This window comes from Desmodus rotundus, chromosome 5 (genome assembly GCF_022682495.2).
Source record: "Desmodus rotundus isolate HL8 chromosome 5, HLdesRot8A.1, whole genome shotgun sequence".
In the NCBI taxonomy this organism is placed as follows: Eukaryota; Metazoa; Chordata; class Mammalia; order Chiroptera; family Phyllostomidae; genus Desmodus; species Desmodus rotundus.
In genome coordinates this window covers 11,394,323-11,420,159 of record NC_071391.1, presented here as the reverse complement: position 1 = coordinate 11,420,159, position 25,837 = coordinate 11,394,323, and the positions used below count along the sequence as shown (strand labels likewise).

Genomic DNA, 25,837 nt, shown 5'->3' with positions numbered 1-25,837 from the left:
AGGATAAAGTAAACAATCAAGAGATGGGCATCTGGGTTCAGTCAAGTCAATCTTGTGGAAGCAATAGATTTAATCTTCTTTTCTGCCATTGTCAAAACCCAAGGAAATAAAGGAACAGCACTGCTTCTTATCAGGTCTTACTCCACTCCCTGAAATGCTACGTGTGTTTGGGTTTTGATTTTGCCTGCGTGTATGTGTGTGTTTGTGTGGTTCTGACTATATGGCCGAGATCATGTGTTCTGAAAAGCTTCCCTTTTTTTTTTTTTTTTTTTTTTTTTTTTAATTGTTATGCAATTACAGTTGTATGCCTTTTCTCCCCATCCCTCTACCCCACCCCAGGTGAACCCACCTCCCTCCCCACTCTCCACCCTCCCCCTTGGTTTTGTCCATGTGTCCTTTATAGTAGTTCCTGTAATACCCTCTTCCCACTATCCCCGCCCCCACCCCCCACCCCCGCCCTGGCTATTGTTAGATTGTTCTTAACTTCAATGTCTCTGGTTATATTTTGTTTGCTTTTTTCTTCTATTGCTTATGTTCCAGTTAAAGGTGAGATCATATGGTACTTGTCCCTCACTTCCTGGCTTATTTCACTTAGCATAATGCTCTCCAGTTTCATCCATGCTGTTGCAAAGGGTATAAGCTCCTTCTTTCTCTCTGCTGCGTAGAATTCCATTGTGTAAATATACCATAGTTTTTGGATCCACTCGTTTGCTGATGGGCACTTCGGTTGCTTCCAGTACTTGGCTATTGTAAATTGTGCTGCTATGAACAGAATACCTAGCTTCCCTTTTTAAAGCGCAAAGCAGGCATCACTACTAATAATACTGCATTATTCCCGAGATCTCATAGTCTGTGTTTTACTTATCTTTGCCCCATATGTTCTTCTATGTATCATAACATACAGGAAATTAAATGTCTTAAGGGAGTCATTAAATTCTTGAGATTTTCTTAAATCCCTCAAGAAGCACAGAGGAACTACACACATTCAATACATCCTTTTAATCAGAAGATTAACTCCAGGGACCCTACTCCCATTAGACTAAGGTAAATGCAGAACGGAATGTGGTATGCGAAGCTATCTTCGGAGACGATTGTGTTTTGATCATCTCACGCTTGCCTTCTCACCCTGGAGTTTATGCCTTTGGTTCTTATATATTAAAGAAGAAGCTGGAATTTCAATTCTGCTACCTCTAACTTCTATCATTCACTTAATTTTTGAATGACTGTAAACATCAGACACACGGAACTATTGTTTTTCTGTTTTGTTTGGGAGGCAATGTATAGAAATAAACCATGGGGATGAGAGATCGTGAGGTTCCTACATGAGGTAAAGTTTTGGATGTTTTTTCTTCCATTGGTAAGTCAAATTCACTTATTTGAATATCCCATGCACACACTAGGTTGCAAATCAGGTAAAAATACAAAAAAGATGAGAAAGAAAAAACGATGTTTAGCTTTTAATCTGATAAACACTTCCAATGATGAGGAGTGGGAGCAATTTGTAATTTGGCCACTTATTCCTACTCCTCATCCCACACTATTTCATTTTCAACATTAACATCAAAATTGTTATGCAACTTCTAACGGAATAATGGAAAAGCAATGTATTAATTCAATTTTAAATATCCTTTCCTAAAGGATTAATTGCAATCCATCATAACTACATATTTCCGTGGGTATAACTCGCCTGTCAGCAACTGAGTGTACCGGTCATCTGTTCATTTATTATCACTGTGGTAATCTGGCAATGCTCTTCTTTTATGAGTTTTACTTACTGTCCTCAAAAGTAGTGTCTATGACTCATAAGTGAAAGAATGAAGCCACCAAAATCATCATTCTTTATCTTGTGGAGGTGAAGCTACCATACTGTAAACTGTTCAAAATATTTATTTTTTATATAAATGTGAAAATATAGTTAAATTATTCAGATAAAATAACATAAAAGCAAATTTGCATTGACTTAGTACAAAAGACACTGCATATTCTAAGAAATGGATTGCAACATAAAAAATATTATGAGGAAGTACCTATATGTTTCAAAGATTTGCTTTATTTTATGGGTTTGCTCTGCTTCTTCTCAGAAAAAGTTTAGACTCTGTTTCCTGAGTTTCCAGAGTGATATTTCTATTGGATAAGAAAGACCAATTATAAGCTCTTGTTAGCCGCTATGCTGCCTATCCCAGCTCAGAGGGCCCTCTCTCTTTCCCAGTGGGCAGTCTGCTTCAAAGCCAGTGCCTCTGGCTATTTTCTAAGGGTGGCTCAGAGATGGTGGAAGTCAGGACCTGGCCTTTCATTACACCAAGTTTAAAAAATGTGGAGTATCAACCAAACAGAAAGGCGTAGGTGCAATGTCTTGCTTTAAATGCCACAGCACAGTTTATTCTTCCATCCTGATATATTTGACATCGGGTACTTTTAAATTCAAAATGGGGAGTTCAAAAGAGTTTCATAGTAACATAGATTAAAATTTCAACTTGGATTAGTGTGCTTTCTAAACTGGATTTCTTTACATATTTTAGAATGAAATTTATTCATTTTCCCCCCTTCACATTAAAACCAGCATTTTAAATGCACCTTGAAGCTGGAAAATTAATGTTTTCATTTTTCATCATGGAATTTCCTTATAGAACAGGCAAATAAACATTGCTTGAAAAGACTAGAAACTTTCTCGTTAAATTTTTCTAATTTTATAGATAAAACAACCAGAGCAGAGAAGTCAAGAACTCAAGCCACACAAGCTACTTAGGGACTATAAGTAGTTTCGATGGTGCAGAATGATTACTCTCCATTTATTCCCATCTTCTTATCGTTAACAGTTTCCAAGAAAAAAAGCACATGGCTGACGCTAATTTGACAATGGTTACTGAGTTTATCCTTTTGGGGCTGACAGATCGTGCTGAACTGAAAGTGTTCCTCTTTGTGTTGTTTCTGCTCATCTATAGCATTTCTTTGCTGGGGAATCTAGGAATGCTCATTTTAATCCACATAACTCCCAAACTTCAAACACCTATGTATCATTTCCTAAGCTGCCTGTCATTTGTTGATGCCTGCTATTCCTCAGTCTTTGCACCCCAAATGCTGCTGAGCTTCTTTGTTGAACGGGATACAATTTCTTTTTCTGCATGCATTGTGCAATATTTCTTTTTCGTGTCACTCCTTACCACTGAGGGCTTCTTGCTGGCAGCAATGGCGTACGACCGCTACATGGCCATTGTGAACCCTTTACTTTATACAGTGGCTATGACGAAAATAGTTTGTGTTGCCCTGGTCATCGGATCATGTGTAGGAGGTTTAATCAACTCGCTGACACACACAATCGGCTTGGTGAAATTGTCTTTCTGTGGGCCCAATGTCATCCATCACTTCTTCTGCGACCTTCCCCCGCTGTTGAAGCTGTCATGTTCTGATACATCCACGAATGAACTGTTGCTGTTAATCTTCTCCGGCGTTATTGCCATGATCACTTTCTTGACTGTGACGATCTCCTACATCTTCATTGTCGCTGCTATCCTGAGGATCCGCTCAGCAGCAGGGAGACACAGGGCCTTCTCCACGTGTGCGTCACACCTCACAGCTGTGACTTTGTTCTATGGCTCTATAAGCTTCAGTTACATTCAACCAAGCTCCCAATATTCCTTAGAACAAGAAAAGGTGGTATCTGTTTTTTATACCCTTGTCATTCCTATGTTGAACCCATTGATTTATAGCCTGAGAAACAAGGAGGTGAAGGATGCTGTGAAAAGGGCTATAGACATGAAATGTTTTCCTCATTAACTTTGTACCATATGTGCCCTACAGTAATAAATAAGCAAGTGCTTTTGATAATGATATCTATATGAATTTAGTAAAACTTGGATCCCAAAGGAATCTTAGAGTTTATTTAATTGGAACCCTCTGTTTTACAGTAGAAGAAAAAGGCTGAGAAGAATTACATGTTGTAGTACATGTAGATGGTTATGTGTAAACTAACCTAAAAACATATGATGATCTAAGTTAGTTATGTCTGGACAATTGTTGACATTTTAATTCTTGCATATGGGTAGAAGTATATATATACATACATATATACACACATACACACACACACACATATATATATATATATAAAGATATCTAGACACAAAATACAAAAATAGAGAGAGACAAACAAAATGTATAAATAATAAAATATATTATAACTTGGACTCTTTGTTGCACAGAACAAATAAAATACTTTTCAAGCAAAAGATATCACACTTGACTTGTCCGACAAAGCTGACAGATGCATGATCTTGAAACTTGCCTGTACTCTTTCAGTCAGATATTGTTCAAAAGAAATCTAAACACTGGATGACACCCCAGAAAAAGAACTTATACTAGATTATCTCCACACTCACAGTAGTTAGTCTAAATCAGAGATCCTCAGTCTACCTCCTCCTGGTCCATGGATGCCACAGGCATTACCACCTGAATTTGCCTCCTGTCTCCCTCCCACCCCAACCTCGGTCTGTGGAAAAATTGTCTTCAGTGAAACTTGTCCCTGGTGCCAGAAAGGTTGGAGATTGCTGGGCTAAACTATGTCCCTATTCCTGAACCTAGTTCACATTATCACACATGGAATTGAATAGGACGGAATGCCACTGTTTTTCCATTTCACATGAAAGGGCCGCTAATTCTCGGGTAAAACCTATCCTGAAGAATTTTAGAAAGGATGCCTCCACAATAATTAGGGAGTCATTAGTAATCAGACTCATTTCCTCCTTTTCTTTAAGGATCTTCCAACATATTCTTTAGACATCAAACAGAAAATTTCCTGAAGGTATTCCAGACATGGGAAATACGTTAAACCAATGGTTTTCCCTCTGATTCAAACTGTATGTGCAGGTACGTAATGGTAAAGTCAGCCCATAATTGCTGATCGTTCCACGGTGATCCCGTTTCCCTAACTTGCTATAAAATGTCCTATCTGGCAAACAAATACAGTATGCTAGAGGACATCCTCATTTACAAATAAAATGAAGTTTAATTTTGGGGGTTTGCTTTAAATACTGAACTAATTACAGGTCAATGGGCTAGGCAGCACGATGGGACAGCTGAATGCTCTATAACTATTAACTCATGTATTTACCTAGCAGCTAGATTAAAATGCTTTTCTCTCAGTGACAGCCAAAATCAAATAAATGAGTGGTTCCAATATCTGTGAAGGGAGCAAGCAAAAACACATATAATATTAGAAAATTATGCAAAGAAATGCATATACAAGTTTGCTTCTGAGAATGAAAAAATAACATCACCACCACCAATGCTGAAAACATCACATAACATTCATATAGCCCTTCATGATTTTCTAGGATCATTTAAAATGTTATTGGAAATTGGGGGTCCATAAGGAGATATATATATACATGTGACATTTATGTGTGAGGCATTCATGCACACGAATTTGTATGAAAGATTTTATTTTAAGAATAAAATAAAAATATAATAATGATGATCATTACTAAACATGGTTTTATACAGTTCTTCACACTTTTCAAAAGCATTCAATATCTTATATCCTTGAGTATGAAACACAAGGAATAATATACAATCCAGTTAATTAAAACTCAGAAAAATAAATCAAACTATAATTTTAATAAATTCTCTACAATATGCACTCTGCAAAAGAAGGGTCAGGCCCCCAGGATGCAGATAAAATAATAGTTTATTAAGTGTGCATGTGTGGGAGAGGGGATTATTTTATGGAAAAAGTGTTTAGATTTTTTTCAAATACTGACCTTAAACTTGTCCATTATACTATTATATAGGAACTGGATGCTAAAATGAGAAATAAATTCTCTCTTGTAGAGAGAGAAGTTGTAGGGGAAATTGTAGGCCAGAAATTGAAAAGAGTAATATACCCTACATTCATATTCTGAAAGTAAATGAAGCTCAACCAAGAAGATTCAAAATGCCCTTAAATGATAAGTATAATTAGTGGATAGGAAACAAATGAAGACTTTTCTATGAAATATCAGATGCTATGCCATCAATTGTCATGTGCACAGGTAAGAATTGAGAATGGTAATTGTAGCTTCCCATGTCCTGGCAGTCACCTTATTCTAGGGATCACTCTAATTAACCTACTTACGGCCCGCCAGCAGCCACTCCCTAAACAGCGATCACATAGTGGCAGTGTTTTATATGGTTGTTTTTCCAATGTGTAACCCACTGATCTACAGCTTCAGAAACAAGAACCTAAAACACGCCTTCAGAAAAGCTATCAGACGAAACTGGATTTTCAGAGGAATGAGAGCTTACATCACTGAGCAAACTCTGAGGCATGGCCTGCTCTTCCCCTTTCATTATCAGCACTGTGCCAGTGTGTGTCAACTATTGTGAATTTATTTCCAACATTTAAGACAACTTTCCAACCTCACTCTTTTACAGTGTTTTTGCCTCTCTCATGTTCCTTCCAAATTTATTCTATTCTGAAACATTCCTGAACTAAAATAAATAATAATCCTTACTGGCCAGTTACCTTTGCATATTGATTTATTATCCTATTCTTTATCACATTGTATTGAATGTATATGGTGAATTGTCTGGCAACACACTCATACTAAAAGTTCCTTGGCAGCAAGGAATATATATTTTGGTTTATTTTTCAATACCTGTATAACACCTGGTATATGGGTTATTTTGGATCATTCTTTTAAGTTTAGTGTACTCTAAAAAAAGCACTGAAGAGAATATTGTCAAATGAGCTGACTTCTAATCATTCTTCCATTGTGCTAGGGGACATAAACTGGCATGAAGAAGCACGTCAGCTTCTTTAATAGGGACAATTTAATCTAAGAGTTATTTTTCATTTTCCAAGATGAGGTATTTTAAAATAAGTACACTGCAATGTATTTGCAAACTCTAAGTGGTTATGAGTTTATCTGGCTTCAAGTTTGTAAAAGCAGCACAACTGACATTTGGGGCCAATGCTTCCATTTTGGGGGTGCAGGTATGGTGAAGAGAAGCCTACCCTGTACATTTTAGGGTGTTTAGCATTGTCTCTTGTCTCTACTCAGTAGCTGCTAGTAGCAGTCCACCTATTGATGACAACCAAAATGTAGCCAAATGTTGCCAAAGTCACTTCAGAGGCAAAATTTTTCCTCCCGTGGAATCACTCATCTTGCTCAACACTATTTCTTTGACCATAAGGCAAATGCAACCATTAGAGTGAAGTCACTGCCTGAACATAAGTCAGAATAATAATTGGGAAAGAACCCCTCAGATATGATTTTATTAATTTTGTTCTGCATTATCACCCTAATTCCTATTTATTTCTAAGATCTACCCTGATAATACCCATAAATAGAGACAATTAACACATAATTTTAATTAGATAAATATACAATTAAAATTGAATATATGTTTTATAAAATAAACCACAGTCGAGAAGAAGTTAGAATAAGGTAGGATATTTATGACAATTACATATAACTAGATTTAATTTTCTGCTTCTATGAGGAGACAGGTTGCTGAGAAGCTGTATTATGTTTCAGTCATAAAAAGAATACACAAACTTAAACTACTAAAACTGGTGTTCCTTTTATAAAATCGTGTGCATTTGATTGAGGTCATGAATAAAATCTAGGGGATAACTCTGCATGTTTATTTCACTGACACTGAGCAGTGGGGGTGGGGCAAATGAGTTAGTGGAATGTGTTGAATAATGCCAAATTTTCTAGTGAGATCAGACAAATAATTTGCAGATCATATTGAAAGAACATTTATCTCAAAGGAATACATTTATAATTTTTTCTCAGAAATAACAATATTTTCTTGACACAGATGAGGTAAGGTTTGCCACGTCGATGGCATAAAGAGGAAGATAGGAAAGAAGTATTAATTGAGAATCCAACTTTCTTTTGGCTGCAAACACTGTTAAGTATGGTGGAGAAGTCATGCCATAACTTATAACTGATACTTTTCTATTGGTTCTAAGTAAGATTTTTATCTTACAATCTGGTAACATCTTTCATTTTGTATCTAAAGACATGTTAATGTTTTATCAGTATTTTCACAACCGTATAATAATGTCATAATCCTTGAAATTTTTGTGCAATATTTGGATTGACCCAGGATTTCACACTTTATTTATCTGCATATGTTCTAACTTACTCTACTATTATCCTAAAATACCTAAGACATCCTAATGAATTTAACAGCAGAACTGTACACATCCATCTGCCACCCTTTCCAAACACACAATGTTTATATTATTTGTACGATGGAAGAGAAGGAAATATAAAATTACATAAAAAGCTAAAAACCTATGTGAGATACATGCAAAATTTCCACACTGTCCACAGATCTATGATGGCTGTTGAATTATTAGATGGAAGGAAAACATGCATTTTATATAAGTTCTCCCAAAGGAGAGCATACACTTCAATTAATTCTATGCGTGTGTGTAATCATAGCACTTTCATGTGAATGATTGCTAAAATATTCGGGGTGTGATGTCATGCATAAGCTACATGAATGTTACAATGGATCAGCGGGGTAGCTAGTCACGCGTGGATGTCCCCACTTTAAAGCAGAGAGCACAGCCTCACTTCCTCCACCATCAGAACACCCGGACACCTGTCTGAGCAGCCTGCGTGGCACTGGAACACACTTCTTTAGCTCTTGCAATGGCATTTAGTCTCTGTGTTGTGCTTCACCCGAGCTCTTTGACTTTTAGAGAACACGTTCATTTTTAAACTTGTTTGATGTATAAAAGGGGTACCTTTTACTAAAGTGAAAGCACAGGCATCTATTGAGTAACTGTTGAGAGGACCTGCTACTCTGATTAGCCCCAGTCCCAAGACACCTGAGAAGATGCTAATGAACCAACCTGTGGACTTCTGAGATTCCATCTACACCGAGGGACACAGGTTGTGTCACCAAAAGGAAGGAAAGCAGACACAAAAAGTCTCTACCCTCAGCGATAAGTCCTTTAAAGTATCATGATACCATGGTCTTCTCTAGATTCTCTGCTTTCGACTTTTCTGAGTAGTGAGTATGTTTAGGAAGTGATAATGTGGGTCTATTTAGGCTTTTGCTATTTCCTGTTATCACCACACTGTAAGAATCTGTTACCAGCTATTATGATTTCACTGCTGTTCCTCAAAATGCCGGATAATTTCCAAACCAGTGGTTTATTTTTTTAAATGTTCTTATTTTGTGACAAGGGCAGAATTTTCCCCAGTATCCATAATTAATATTTGTGTATTTGAGAATGTCTGCATTTTATGTAGATTATACTTGGTTTATATAGAGTCTAAAGCTACTTGTATATTTATGGAAAATGGGATATCTGAGAACTATAATGCATTTTAGCTGTATTACAAGGAAAATGATTTCATTCCAATCTTACATAATAATAGTTTCTGGAAATCTTTTCCATCTAGTTTTATTTTATGATTCCACTAGTGGTATTTTAAGAATTATTTTCAATCCACCCCAACTGTCACTATGCCCTGTCACTAACCACCCTGGGCGTGCACACAGACACTGGATTCCCTGAGCACAAGAATGTTTTTGCTTTTTTGTTTTTTTTATTCAGTTACAATTGTCTGCATTTTCTCCCGATCCCTCCACCCACCCCAGCCAGTCCCACCTCCATCTCCCACCTCCCCCTCCCCCTTGCTTTTGTCCTTGTGTCCTTTATGGTAGCTGCTAGAGACCCCTCTCCCCACTATTCCATCCCCACTCCCCTCTGGCTATTGTTACATTGATCTTAATTTCAATGTCTCTGGTTATATTTTGTTTGCTTTTTTCTTTTGTTGACTATGTTCCAGTTAAAGGTGAGATCATATGGTATTTGTTCCTCACCACCTGGCTTATTTCACTTAGCATAATGCTATCCAGTTCCATCCATGCCATTGCAAAGGGTATAAGCTCCTTCTTTCTCTCTGCTGCGTTGAACTGCATTGTGTAAATGTACCATGGTTTTTGGATCCACTCATTTGCTGATGGGCCCTTAGGTTGCTTCCAGGACTTGGCTATTGTAAATTGTGCTGCTATGAACATTGGGGTTGCATAGGTTCTTTTGGATTGGTGTTTCAGTGTTCTTAGGGTACAATCCCAGCAGCGGAATTGCTGGGTCAACAGCAGAAGACTATTTTTGCCGTGACAAGCTGTCAGTTATTCCCACCGCAACTCTGGTGTGCCTGCATAAAATAGTCTTCAAATCAGCATGCTTTGCTTTGAAGTCAGCCTATCTAGGCTATACAGTTTTGGGTTTTTCAGTGTGTCAATGTTGTTGTTGATAGTCGGTTTTTAGATATTTTGTCTGTGAATTCTGCTTTGTTAAATTTTCTGTTTGTCATTTCTTTTTTTCATCTTGTAGACTATTTTAATCATAAACCGTTCAGTGTACATTATATTAAAGTATAAGTTTATATACTTACAAATTTATATATATATATAACATAGTTCATGGAACAACCAGTTATATATTTATTTGTATATAATACTCTAAAATAACATGAGCAATACTATGAACAGTAAAATATATAATAATATATAATATATAATATATTATAATATATATTATTAATAATACATAATAATTAAAATGAATTCATTTCTAAATATTATGTTAACATAACAGTATTTTGTGGGCAAAGATGCATGAGAGCACATAGGGAATACAAGTCGGGTTAACAACTATGCACCTACAGTATGGCAAGGTCATTACATTGAAAATCACTCACTGTTTTGATGGGCATTTGGTTGGGTTCACTTTTCACTACAAGGACAAATGCTATATACACTTTAGGATTTCTCTCACCAACATCCTGAGCACTAACTGTGTCCTTGATCACTCATTATTCTGTATTTTCAAATGTCTCTTTGGAGTCATAAACCAAAAATAAATTACTGTAAATGAATTTCGTATGTTTCATACAAATACCTTTTTTTCATCCTGTGATTTCAAGATATTAATCTCAAAGTTGGAAAAGTTGGCAAAATTGCATTTGAGCATACTCTACAGTGTTATAATGTGATTTGGGTATTTGTTTCCCTAAGAGAATTCTCGAGCGCACTAGTATTCTAAAGCAGCCTCTTATCTTATCAGGAAGATTACATTGAAGGGTATCAAAGCCCAGCATTTAGTGACAGAAGGAATCTGTGTTCTAGCTGTAATTCTAACAGCATGAGAGAAAATTATACCTTGATCCTTGGTAATGCCATTCCCTATAGTTTTCTATTATGAGCTTGATGGATAAAGCTGTTACTAGAAATCTCACTACCATCTTCTTGAAGTCATACTTGTTTCTCATGGGTCCTGGTGTTGTTGACTCTTGTCCTTCAATATCACGTCAGTTCACATATATTATATGAAATCTATGGTACTTAAATTGAGAAGAACTCCAATTTTTTCCTTTTTTCTCCAAACGGTCCGTGGGAAAATTATGTGAACTATGTTATGTTCTTCTTTAAATGGTTTGTTGCAGATAGGCAAAATATACGGCAGAGCTAGGGCAGAATTACATTGGAACTCAACCCTGCGTAGTTCTAATATCCTCCCATGATGTGATGTTCCCGTTACAGTAAGGAGCCTTGCCGAAGAAGAAGTGGGTCATTAAGGAACACACAAATTTCCCTTCACCTCTACTTTTTTTAAATTGAGCTTATTTCTGAGCTATGAAACTATGAATTTGTATTTTACATTATTGTTTTATTAATAGGTTTCTTTATGGCTTTAAAAATATTTCATTAAAAAACAAATAAATTCTTGTCATTTTCAAGAAGTTATTCCTTTTTTTCTAGGATACACTTAAATTTGGATTTGTGGTGTTTCAAATTCACCAATCTAAAATATAAACAGGATTATATATAAACAAAATATATATATTAAAATCTCAGTTTGTGAGGGGTGAGCTTATATACTTACAGGATAAAGATTTTGGTTTTGATTTAGAAATACCCTGACGACAACATCCCAAAGTCACCCAAGCCCTGACCTCAGTGGACTTCCGTTTCCATGAGACCACAACTCATGTATCCTTCTTGAGGTGTCTAATGCCTAACACACTGCCTTGTGTAAAAGGCATGGTTGTTATTTTAAGCCACTAATTTTTGGTGACTTGTTATAGTAGCAATAGGAAAGTAATACACTATATAGAAGAGTACCTACCATTTCTTACTATTCAACATCCCGTTCTTTACTCTTCTTCACAGTACTTATCACGATTGTCAGCAGTATATCAATAAGGGTCTATTTCCTTAATAAATGTAAGCTCCTTGAAAGCATGGCATTCTTCGTATTCACTGCTTCATCTCTAGCAAATATAACATTTCTTGGCACAAAGTACTAATTAATATATTTTGACTGAATGTATGAGTGCACACATGAATGGATTTACTACTATTTAACGATAAATACTGTTGCACTAGTATTATGTCATATCAAAGAACAAGAGAAAGTAAGGTGATGCCTACCTTTTGGAAGCAGCACATACTTGATACAGTCATGTCGTGATAGATACAGTTTGTTACCTCAGAGTAACACTTTGCTTCTCTCCATTTGGTTTCTGGGTTTGTTGTTTGAATGCTGAGGAAAACCAACGATGTGAGAGTGAAGTTAATCGAATAGAAAAGGGAAGAGTTTTCAAGTCGAATCACACTGCTATGTTTTGATCGGCCTTAATAGTAAATAGCAAATAAAAAGATTGTTTAGCCCATTTCCTTCCTGTCTCAATTCTCTAGAGAGCACAGTCATTGACCTTCCAAGCCGAAGGTGAAGCAAAAGAAGTTTTATGCTTGAGATTTGGAAAGGAAGGGGGTTGAATACTGTGAAAGGCAGTTTCATGAGTAAACTGGGTGTGAAAAGTAGGAAGAGTTCAGGCACAGAAAACAAAAAAATTGCTATCACAGAATGTCGTTCAGTTTGTAGTTCATGTCATCAGAGAACTTGTAAATTCCATGGGATGAGCCAGAGGCCTGCTGGCTCAAGGCATATCTGAGTATCAGTTTCAACAGTTAATACTTTCATGATCTAAGAATTTCTTTCTCCCAGTTTTATATTGTGCAAACTGAGAAGCGAGGAACGAGAAAACTCTAGTTCCAGTGGGGCGAATCACCACAGATAGATTCTCTAGTACACATAAAGTCCACTGCTTGAAGTTCATTTCCTCTCTTCATCTAACTACAGGGTAAACCCAAATGCTCCTTGCTGTGATGGATACTGGATCGTGGAGAAAATCATCATTTATTTTTCATCTGAGGGACATTATTTTGTTCTGCAACTAAAGAGCTGAATAACCCTGCAAGCATGCCAGGTTGGAATCACACAGCTGTGAAGGAATTCCTTCTCGTGGGTTTAACTGAAAATCCTAATTTGCAGATTCCTCTCTTTTTGCTTTTCACCCTCATTTATTTCATGACCTTGGTGGGTAATTGGGGGATGATTGCCTTGATCGGGTTAAATGCCCAGCTTCATACTCCAATGTACTTCTTTCTCAGCAACCTCTCTTTTTGTGATATTTGCTACTCTACTGTCCTTACCCCTAAGATGCTGGTCACTTTCTTATCAGAACACAAGTCCAGCACGTTCTCTGGCTGTGTTCTACAGAGTTTCCTTTTTGCAGTCTATGCAACCATGGAAGCCATCCTCCTGTCTGTGATGGCTTATGACCGCTATGCAGCAATAGCTAGTCCCTTGCTGTACACAGTCATCATGACCCAAAAAGTGTGTGTTCAGATGGTCCTGGCATCTTACTTGGGAGGGCTCGTTAACGCACTGACACACACGATAGGGCTGCTGCAACTGGACTTCTGTGGTCCGAACATTGTGAATCATTATTTCTGTGACATCCCCCCTCTTCTGAAGCTCTCTTGCTCTGATGCACATAACAATGAGATGCTGCTTTTGATCTTTTCTGGGATTATTGCAGTGTTCACTTTCATCATCGTCATGGTCTCTTATATCCGCATCATTGTTGCCATCCAGAGAATTCGCTCAGCTGAGGGGAGGTGCAAAGCCTTCTCCACTTGTGCGTCCCACCTGATTGCTGTGACCTTATTCTATGGGTCTGGGACGTTTAGTTACATCCAGCCAAGCTCTCAGTACTCCCTGGAACAAGAGAAGGTCTCTTCTGTGTTTTATACTTTGGTGATCCCCTTCCTAAACCCACTGATTTATAGCCTAAGGAATAAGGACGTGAAAGAGGCAGCAAAAAAGTCAATATGTGGAAAAGAGCTCCAATTTGACTCCATCTTATCTACGTTTTTTTTTTAACATAACATTAACCTGCAAATAGCTAATTTCTTGGAAATTGTGTCACGGATGTATGATCACAAACAGAGCTACAGTCAAGGTATCCACATGAAATATGAGACATGAATGATAGTTACCTATTCTTGCAAATTTTTATTATTTTAAAATCTCTTCTAGAAGTTTAAAATGTATCAAAATAAAGAGTTAAGAAAACATAGGGAAAGTTGCTTACAAAATGACAGAATATTTTTACTTCTGGATGATGGAGTAGCTTGTGATTAAAATAATTTTTGCTCAGAAATAACAAGAAAAGCAAGACGTGATACAGGTTTTAGCTATTGATAAAATGAAATAGGTATTACAGAAACTGGATTGGTGTAGAACTCAGGGAGGTCTAGACATGGAGAAGTGAGCTGACTTTCATGGCACTGAGTCAGGGCACTCTGGAAAAGGCAGGCCTATGGTGCATGGAGATCTCTGCCAGCTCTCAGAAACCAGTAGAGCTTTTGGCAGGCACTTTGCTGGTTTTGTCATACATGATTATATTTCCTTTCAGGGCATTAGATGAATTCTGGGCCAGAGCAGACCTGGATCAAACACATAAATAGATATAGAGACAGACAATGGATGATAGGTGATAGAAGGACGGATGGATAGATGGATGAATAGATGGACAGATAAGTAGGTGATAGATAGATAGGTAGATAATAGATAGATGGACAGATAGATGATTGATAGATGTTGGATAAATAGGTAAATAGATAAATGGTAGACAGACAATAGATAATAGATGGACAGACTTAAATGGAGAACTTCTGATATCAGGTAGGGACTTTTGGTGGTGACCCAAATAATACAAATATTAAATAGTTTGATCTACTAAAAAGAGGACCTACTGAATCTGAACTTGTGAAAAGAGAAAACAGTGCAGCTGTATGTAAGCAGTTACGTAGGCTCAAAGATGGACTGGATTATACATAATCTTAAACACAGTTATTTTGCCCCATAGGAAATTGGAGGGAAGGGCGTGAGTGGAGCGTGCATGAAGCTGGTTTGGGCCCCAGAGGCAGGTTGAAATCTCCTGCATTCTTGCTGTGCTTTGAAGACACACGGTCCTGCTGGTGGGGAGTCAGCAACAAATGCAGGTATATCCTGAAAACATTTGCCAGGCTTTGATCCTGCTCTGAGTCAGGCACAGAAGGGCTAGAATTTTCTTTCAGAAGCACCAGGAGATTCAGACTCTACATATTCAGACTGAGCTGGAAAGACAGAGTGAAATCTTCCAGGCTGTTGGTGCTTGGCTGGTGATGTCCCGCCACAGCTAAAGGCCTGGGCGCTGCACAGGGCCAGCCCCTTCAAGGCATTTGCTGCAGTTTGAAGATGTACAAGGCAAGAGGCTAAGTTCACACCTCCAGAAAGTTAAAACTGAATTTTCTACAGTGTTTAAGAGCAGGTGAGAAAGGGTGGAGAGAGAGAGAGAGAGAGACGCACATCTTAACACCTTGGGAAATCTACACAGCTGAAACAAGTCAAAAGTAAAATGAACTCTGACTCCAAAGTCCAGTCTCAGGTCGATTACTAATTGAGGTAACACACAGCTTCTCTTCCTTGATGCCTTTTTAGAGAAAAAATGAATTCCTCCTCCTTGGAAAGTAACATAATCTCCAGTTTGTATGAAACTTGTATTCATAGGCAAGAATCAGAAAGTATAAAAAATGCAAAAAAAGCACAAAGCATAGAAGAGCTATATGGAGAGTTAGAAAAAGGTTTCAAACAATACTATGATTAACATATTAAAGAAATTGAAGAAAAAAGAGAAAACATCCTAAGATGAAATATTTCAAGAGAGAATTAAGTAAATTTAAACAGAAGCACTCTATAATTTGCTTCTATGAATTTGCTGTTTTAGAAACCTCTGCTAAGTGGAATCATGCCGTGACTGGCTGATTTCACTCAGCACAATGTCCCCAGGTTAACCCATGATATCACAAATGTCAGGAATTTCTTCCTTTTTAAGGTTGACTAATACCTTATTGTATGAATACACCACATTTTCTGTAACCATTCACCTGATGATGGGCATTTGGGCTGTGTCCATATCTTGGCCGTTGTTCAGAGTGCTACAGAAGACATTGAGGTGTAAGTGACTCTGGGTGGTGGGGGAGGGATAGGAAGCTCTGGTTCCACGAATATAAAGTTTCAGTTACGCAAGATGAGAAGTTCTCGAGATCTGCAGTATAATGCACTGTCCATCATGAAAAATACTGAAATGTGTACTTCAAATGTGTGAAAAGGTTAGATCTTATGGGAAGTGTTCTTAGACCAAGAAAACAAAACAAAGAGACGTGAGGAAACTTTTAGAGGTGATGACTATGTCTATCACCTTGACTTTGGTGATGGTTTCCCAGGTGTGTGCATATGTCCAAATGCACCACATTCTATGTATTAAATATGTGTACTTTTTTGAACTTCAATTATATCCATTAAAGCTATTAAAAAAACCAGAAACAAATAGTGTTATGGAAAAAAATCCCACAATACCTGAAAATCAGAATTCAAAAGAGGAATTTAGAGGATATCAGACAAAGCATAAGATAGGATTAATAATTTCAAACACAAGCCAATACCAATTAATCTAAACTAAAGCTCAGAGAAGAAAAACATTAGAAGATAAAGCAGAGTATGAGAGATACATGTGTGATATAGTCAAATGGTGTGAAATACATGTAGATTATGCCCCCGAATGAGAAGAGAGAATAGATACAATGAATATTTTAAGACAGGCTAATTTTTTCAAAACTGATAAATCTTCAACAGACATATTCAAGAAGGGCAGAATATCCAAAGTCAACAAATGCAGAAAAGCCCACATACAGACACTTCATTGTCAAAAAAAACTACTGTAAGATGTAAGATCAGTTTTCAAAGAAATTACAAAAAGTGGGGTAAATGAATTAACATTTCTAAAGTATGAAAGATAAAGTAAATATTGAAAATTCTATTTTCGGGGGGAAAATCTTTTAAAATAAGCAAGAAACATAAAGATCTTATGAACAAGCAAAAGCTGAGAGAATCTTTGATTATATAATAAGAAATAGCAAAAAAAAGTTTTAAGCATAAATAAACTATTCCAATGTAAATACAGAATATAATGAAGAAAATATCCACAAAGGTAAATATGCAAAAACATTAAAAATATTGACTGAATAAGAAGTACAAAGTTCAAGTTCTAAGATAAGGCATGGGATGTGGAGCACAGCATAAGGAATAGTTAGTAATATAATAACTATGTATGTTGACAGATGGGTACTAGACTCATTGTAGTATATAAATATCTAATCACTATGTTATAAGCATGATGCTAATATAATATTGTATGTCAAATAATAAAAAATGAATTCAAAAATATTTACTGATTAAAGCCACACCAAAGTTGACTTTCTAAGGCAATTTTAACTGAGTGAAGCAAAATAGAGGCTGAAAATGACAAAAATTATAGAAAAGAAGAAATAAACTGTCGAAAGTTTTTTCCAGTGTTTGGTGTGGTAAATTACTACTTTTAGAAAGACACCATTCAGCTAGTTTTCAGTTGGTTTTCAGGCTGACTTTTCTCTATTTTAGTTTTAATTCCAGTTTAGTTCTGGGAAGAGGTGAGTGTAACTTCCACCTACTCTGTTGCTCTCTTGGATCCTCTTTAAAAGAATTCTAATGAGAAACAGATATATTAAAATTTATCTTGCAAGCAAGAAAAGATTTAACCAAAACACCTAGATAAAAGACTACGAAGACCAAAGTTAATAGTGGCATCTTGATTAATTAATAGCATCCGACAAGGAAGGAATAAAGGTCAAAAGGAAAAACATAAATCTGACAGAGAGATGCTCCATGAAAAATCAGCTCTGCCAATGATTACATATAAAAACAAAGATTAGCAAACTCAATCAAGGTTTATTAACCTTGGCATTATTGCCATTGGAGACTCCGAGAATCTCTGTGGTGTGGGCATCCTGTTCCTTGTAGGTCAACGCGAGATGTCAGCAACAACACTCCTCCCCATTGAGGACAATCAAAAATGTCCCTAGACTTTGTCAAATACGCCCTGGGGCGGGGCGCGGGAAAAATGGCCTACACTGAGAGCCCATTTGTACCTTTTACAAGAGATACAAGGACACAGGGAGATGGAAAGTGAAAAGAAAGGAAAAGGTACTTAGGGGAAGCTGGTGTCACTGGGTTCACATTTGAAAATCAGACATGAAGGGGATTATATTTTGCTTTCCTGTTTGTTTTATTGATTAGACATTAAACTAAAGACCAACTGACAGTAACCAGAGGGGAGGGAGGAGTGGGACGATGTGGGGAAGAAGAAAAGGGTCATCAAGGAACATGTACAAAGGACACATGGAGAAAGCCAAACCAGGGTAGGTTTGATGGTGGAAGGTGTGGGTAGGTGGGGGAAAGTGGAGACAACTGTGCTTGAACAACAGTAAAAACATAAGAAATACACTATGTGAAAATTAAAAAATTAAAAAAACCTTTATCTAATACCTAAAAAAGAAGAAAAATCATGAAGGGAAATATTATTATAATTTAAAAAAAGCATGATCCTTAGTGTTAAAATAAAAATCATTCTAAACTTATATTTACCTATGAATTTGCTTTAAAATACTTGTAAGAAAGCTGATGAAAGTGAGATAATAAATTTCATAGATCTAGCTGGAGGTTTTAAAACAGCTCTCCGAGTAACTGAGAGATGCAGCCAACAAAAATAAAATCACAGCATGAACCATTTAATTGGCCTGGTAGAAATACAGGGACCACTACGCCACAGTACAGAAGACTCATTCTCTAAATGCATATGGAACGTTTAAAGCTTGACTATGTGTAGTGCCATAAAATTGTTTTCTCTGATCACGGTATATTTATTTATTTATTTATTTATTTATATCACAGTAAATTTACATAAGAAAAGCCAAGTAATCAATCTTCATAAGTTTGGACATAAATAAATATATTTACAAATAAACTATGTTTCAAAAAATCAATATGGAAAGTTTTTGAAATAAATTGCATAAAGTAAGAAGAAAGGAACTAAATAAAAATAGAATATATACATTAGAAATCATATAACAAGAGAAAAGCAATAAAGTCATTCTTTTAAAAGAATAATAAGGGATGAAAATGTAGCAAATCTGATCAGAAGAAATGAGCAATAACAGATATCCAGCATTACCCAACCCATAATTGATTTTGGGAAAAAGACAGTAATATCCACAGTAACCACTTCTATTTGAAATTATGCAGAAGACCCTAGCCAGCACGTACAGTCTAGAAAAAAATACTGGCCTCGACAGAGAGCATTTTTGTTTCTGTATGTTTGTGGACAGACACACTCATCTCTAAGTAGCTGCCCTGGGACACAAGCCACACATCTATTCAGCTTCATGCCAAACAGTTGCCCAAAGTGCCTGCAACATTTTCATATACCTTCAGAAATGCATGAGTAAGTTATTTTGTTTATTAGATTCCACGTATAAATGAGACCATGATAAGAGACTTAGGAGGTGGAAAATGTTAGTTTAAGGTAAATAGTTAATGAGTCTAGCAGATAATGCATGTGTTAAAGCCTTTGTTTCAGAAACTAAAGATAAGGCCCATCCTGGTTCTTGAGAGGGACAGCCAACCCCCTGGGGCACTGCTAAAGACCACCACCTGGGGACAAGTGGAGGCATCTGGGCCATTGTGTTGCAGGGAGGGACAGACAACCACTGGTCCCTGGGAACAGCTGACTGCCCAGGATGAGGATGCTGCAGTTTCTTTCACCTGATTCTCCCCGAATTTCAAACCCTCTCACTGCACCTTGTTCATTCCGCGTCATAAAAAACGTTATAGTCTTAGAGTCTGTGTTTTCCTTATACATCCTTTTAATCAGAAGATTAACTCCAGGGACCCTACTCCCATTAGACTAAGGTAAATGCAGAACAGAATGTGGTATGAGAAGCTATCTTTTGAGACGATTGTGTTTTGATCATCTCACACTTGCCTTCTCACCCTGGAGGTTATGCCTTCGGTTCTTATATATTAAAGAAGCTGGAATTCCAATTCTGCTACCCCTAACTTCTATCATTCACTTAATTTTTGAATGACTGTAAACATCAGACACACGGAATTATTGTTTTTCTGTTTTGTTTGGGAGGCAATGTATAGAAATAAACCATGGGGATGAGAGATCGTGAGGTTCCTACATGAGGTAAAGTTTTGGATGTTTTTTCTTCCATTGGTAAGTCAAATTCACTTATTTGAATATCCCATGCACACACTAGGTTGCAAATCAGGTAAAAATACAAAAAAGATGAGAAAGAAAAAACGATGTTTAGCTTTTAATCTGATAAACACTTCCAATGATGAGGAGTGGGAGCAATTTGTAATTTGGCCACTTATTCCTACTCCTCATCCCACACTATTTCATTTTCAACATTGACATCAAAATTGTTATGCAACTTCTAACGGAATAATGGAAAAGCAATGTTTTAATTCAATTTTAAATATCCTTTCCTAAAGGATTAATTGCAATCCATCATAACTACATATTTCCGTGGGTATAACTCGCCTGTCAGCAACTGAGTGTACCGGTCATCTGTTCATTTATTATCACTGTGGTAATCTGGCAATGCTCTTCTTTTATGAGTTTTACTTACTGTCCTCAAAAGTAGTGTCTATGACTCATAAGTGAAAGAATGAAGCCACCAAAATCATCATTCTTTATCTTGTGGAGGTGAAGCTACCATACTGTAAACTGTTCAAAATATTTATTTTTTATATAAATGTGAAAATATAGTTAAATTATTCAGATAAAATAACATAAAAGCAAATTTGCATTGACTTAGTACAAAAGACACTGCATATTCTAAGAAATGGATTGCAACATAAAAAATATTATGAGGAAGTACCTATATGTTTCAAAGATTTGCTTTATTTTATGGGTTTGCTCTGCTTCTTCTCAGAAAAAGTTTAGACTCTGTTTCCTGAGTTTCCAGAGTGATATTTCTATTGGATAAGAAAGACCAATTATAAGCTCTTGTTAGCCGCTATGCTGCCTATCCCAGCTCAGAGGGCCCTCTCTCTTTCCCAGGGGGCAGTCTGCTTCAAAGCCAGTGCCTCTGGCTATTTTCTAAGGGTGGCTCAGAGATGGTGGAAGTCAGGACCTGGCCTTTCATTACACCAAGTTTAAAAAATGTGGAGTATCAACCAAACAGAAAGGCATAGGTGCAATGTCTTGCATTAAATGCCACAGCACAGTTTATTCTTCCATCCTGATATATTTGACATCAGGTACTTTTAAATACAAAATGGGGCGTTCAAAAGGGTCTCATAGTAACATAGATTAAAATTTCAACTTGGATTAGTGTGCTTTCTAAACTGGATTTCTTTACATATTTTAGAATGAAATTCATTCATTTTCCCCCCTTCACATTAAAACCAGCATTTTAAATGCACCCTGAAGCTGGAAAATTAATGTTTTCATTTTTCATCATGGAATTTCCTTACAGAACAGGCAAATAAACACTGCTTGAGAAGACTAGAGACTTTCTCGTTAAATTTTTCTAATTTTATAGATAAAACAACCAGGGCAGAGAAGTCAAGAACTCAAGCCACACAAGCTACTTAGGGACTACAAGTAGTTTCGATGGTGCAGAATGATTACTCTCCATTTATTCCCATCTTCTTATCGTTAACAGTTTCCAAGAAAAAAAGCACATACATGGCTGACGCTAATTTGACAATGGTTACTGAGTTTATCCTTTTGGGGCTGACAGATCGTGCTGAACTGAAAGTGTTCCTCTTTGTGTTGTTTCTGCTCATCTATAGCATTTCTTTGCTGGGGAATCTGGGAATGCTCATTTTAATCCACATAACTCCCAAACTTCAAACACCCATATATCATTTCCTAAGCTGCCTGTCATTTGTTGATGCCTGCTATTCCTCAGTCTTTGCACCCCAAATGCTGCTGAGCTTCTTTGTTGAACGGGATACAATTTCTTTTTCTGCATGCACTGTGCAATTTTTTTTTTTCGCGTTACTTGTTACCATCGAGGGCTTCTTGCTGGCAGCAATGGCGTACGACCGCTACATGGCCATTGTGAACCCTTTACTTTATACAGTGGCTATGACAAAAATAGTTTGTGTTGCCCTGGTCATCGGATCATGTGTAGGAGGTTTAATCAACTCGCTGATACACACAATCGGCTTGGTGAAATTGTCTTTCTGTGGGCCCAATGTCATCCATCACTTCTTCTGCGACCTTCCCCCGCTGTTGAAGCTGTCATGTTCTGATACATCCACGAATGAACTGTTGCTGTTAATCTTCTCCGGCGTTATTGCCATGATCACTTTCTTGACTGTGATGATCTCCTACATCTTCATTGTCGCTGCTATCCTGAGGATCCGCTCAGCAGCAGGGAGACACAGGGCCTTCTCCACGTGTGCGTCACACCTCACAGCTGTGACTTTATTCTATGGCTCTGTAAGCTTCAGTTACATTCAACCAAGCTCCCAATATTCCTTAGAACAAGAAAAGGTGGTATCTGTTTTTTATACCCTTGTCATTCCTATGTTGAACCCATTGATTTATAGCCTGAGAAACAAGGAGGTGAAGGATGCTGTGAAAAGGGCTATAGACATGGAATGTTTTCCTCATTAACTTTATACCATATGTGCCCTACAGTAATAAATAAGCAAGTGCTTTTGATAATGATATTTATATGAATTTATTAAAACTTGGATCCCAAAGGAATCTTAGAGTTTATTTAATTGGAACCCTGAGTTTTACAGTAGAAGAAAAAGGCTGAGAAGAATTACATGTTGTAGTACATGTAGATGGTTATGTGTAAGCTAACCTAAAAACATATGATGATCCAAGTTAGTTATGTCTGGACAATTGTTGACATTTTAATTCTTGCATATGGGTAGAAGTAAATATATATACATATATATATATTTATACATATATACACACATACACACACACATATATATATATAAAGATATCTAGACACAAAACACAAAAATAGAGAGATACAAACAAAATGTATAAATAATAAAATATATTATAACTTGGACTCTTTGTTGCACAGAACAAATAAAATACTTTTCAAGCAAAAGATATCACACTTGACTTGTCCGACAAAGCTGAGAGATGCTTGATCTTGAAACTTGCCTGTACTCTTTCAGTCAGATATTGTTCAAAAGAAATCTAAACACTGGATGACACCCCAGAAAAAGAACTTATACTAGATTATCTCCACACTCACAGTAGTTAGTCTAAATCAGAGATCCTCAGTCTACCTCCTCCTGGTCCATAGATGCCACAGGCATTACCACCTGAATTTTGCCTCCTGTCTCCCTCCACCCCAACCTCGGACTGTGGAAAAATTGTCTTCAATGAAACTTGTCCCTGGTGCCAGAAAGGTTGGAGATTGCTGGGCTAAACTATGTCCCTATTCCTGAACCTAGTTCACATTATCACACATGGAATTGAACAGGACGGAATGCCACTGTTTTTCCATTTCACATGAAAGGGCCGCTAATTCTCGGGTAAAACCTACCCTGAAGAATTTTAGAAAGGATGCCTACACAATAATTAGGGAGTCATTAGTAATCAGACTCATTTCCTCCTTTTCTTTAAGGATCTTCCAACATATTCTTTAGACATCAAACAGAAAATTTCCTGAAGGTATTCCAGACAGGGGAAACACATGAAACCAATGGTTTTCCCTCTGATTCAAACTGTATGTGCAGGTACGTAATGGTAAAGTCAGCCCATAATTGCTGATCGTTCCACGGTGATCCTGTTTCCCTAACTTGCTATAAAATGTCCTATCCGGAAAACAAATACAGTATGCTAGAGGACATCCTCATTTACAAATAAAATGAAGTTTAATTTTGGGGGTTTGCTTTAAATACTGAACTAACTACAGGTCAATCAGCTAGGCAGCACGATGGGACAGCTGAATGCTCTATAACTATTAACTCATGTATTTACATAGCAGCTAGATTAAAATGCTTTTCTCTCAGTGACAGCCAAAATCAAATAAATGAGTGGTTCCAATATCTGTGAAGGGAGCAAGCAAAAACACATATAATATTAGAAAATTATGCAAAGAAATTCATATACAAGTTTGCTTCTGAGAATGAAAAAATAACATCACCACCACCAATGCTGAAAACATCACATAACATTCATATAGCCCTTCATGATTTTCTAGGATCATTTAAAATGTTATTGGAAATTGGGGGTCCATAAGGAGATATATATATACATGTGACATTTATGTGTGAGGCATTCATGCAAACGAATTTGTATGAAAGATTTTATTTTAAGAATAAAATGAAAATATAATAATGATGATCATTACTAAACATGGTTTTATACAGTTCTTCACACTTTTCAAAAGCATTCAATATCTTATATCCTTGAGTATGTAACACAAGGAATAATATACAATCCAGTTAATTAAAACTCAGAAAAATAAATCAAACTATAATTTTAATAAATTCTCTACAATATGCACTCTGCAAAAGAAGGGTCTGGCCCCCAGGATGCAGATAAAATAATAGTTTATTAAGTGTGCATGTGTGGGGGAGGGGATTATTTTATGGGAAAAGTGTTTAGATTTTTTTCAAATACTGACCTTAAACTTGTCCATTATACTATTATATAGGAACTGGATGCTAAAATGAGAAATAAATTCTCTCTCGTAGAGAGAGAAGTTGTAGGGGAAATTGTAGGCCAGATATTGAAAAGAGTAATATACCCTACATTCATATTCTGAAAGTAAATGAAGCTCAACCAAGAAGATTCAAAATGCCCTTAAATGATAAGTATAATTAGTGGATAGGAAACAAATGAAGACTTTTCTATGAAATATCAGATGCTATGCCATCAATTGTCATGTGCGCAGGTAAGAATTGAGAATGGTAATTGTAGCTTCCCATGTCCTGGCAGTCACCTTATTCTAGGGATCACTCTAGTTAACCTACTTACGGCCCGCCAGCAGCCACTCCCTAAACAGCGATCACATAGTGGCAGTGTTTTATATGGTTGTTTTTCCAATGTGTAACCCACTGATCTACAGCTTCAGTTACAAGAACCTAAAATACGCCTTCAGAAAAGCTATCAGACGAAACTGGATTTTCAGAGGAATGAGAGCTTACATCACTGAGCAAACTCTGAGGCGTGGCCTGCTCTTCCCCTTTCATCATCAGCACTGTGCCAGTGTGTGTCAACTATTGTGAATTTATTTCCAACAATTAAGACAACCTTCCAACCTCACTCTTTTACAATGTTTTTGCCTCTCTCATGTTCCTTCCAAATTTATTCTATTCTGAAACATTCCTGAACTAAAATAAATAATAATCCTTACTGGCCAGTTAGCTTTGCATATTGATTTATTATCCTATTCTTTATCACGTTGTATTGAATGTATATGGTGAATTGTCTGGCAACACACTCATACTAAAAGTTCCTTGGCAGCAAGGAATATATATTTTGGTTTATTTTTCAATACCTGTATAACACCTGGTACATGGGTTATTTTGGATCATTCTTTTAAGTTT

The 25,837-nt window shown here is 36.7% G+C and overlaps 3 protein-coding genes across 3 annotated transcripts; all 3 read left to right on the top strand.

Moving 5' to 3' along the window:
* The first annotated feature begins 1,108 nt into the window (after window positions 1-1,108).
* LOC128780802 (olfactory receptor 5J3) lies at window positions 1,109-6,384 on the top strand. The gene is made up of 2 exons (XM_053923624.1): window positions 1,109-1,357; window positions 2,817-6,384. Exon 2 carries the CDS (start codon window positions 2,836-2,838, stop codon window positions 3,772-3,774), a length of 939 nt encoding a protein of 312 aa, XP_053779599.1. The 5' UTR covers window positions 1,109-1,357; window positions 2,817-2,835; the 3' UTR covers window positions 3,775-6,384.
* Window positions 6,385-13,220: 6,836 nt separating this feature from the next.
* LOC128781013 (olfactory receptor 5J3-like) lies at window positions 13,221-14,534 on the top strand. The gene has a single exon (XM_053925033.1). It carries the CDS (start codon window positions 13,280-13,282, stop codon window positions 14,243-14,245), a length of 966 nt encoding a protein of 321 aa, XP_053781008.1. The 5' UTR covers window positions 13,221-13,279; the 3' UTR covers window positions 14,246-14,534.
* A 5,891-nt stretch (window positions 14,535-20,425) lies between these two features.
* LOC128781025 (olfactory receptor 5J3-like) lies at window positions 20,426-23,191 on the top strand. Its single transcript, XM_053925111.2, has 2 exons — window positions 20,426-20,501; window positions 21,961-23,191. Exon 2 carries the CDS (start codon window positions 21,984-21,986, stop codon window positions 22,920-22,922), a length of 939 nt encoding a protein of 312 aa, XP_053781086.1. The 5' UTR covers window positions 20,426-20,501; window positions 21,961-21,983; the 3' UTR covers window positions 22,923-23,191.
* The last annotated feature ends 2,646 nt before the right edge of the window (window positions 23,192-25,837 follow it).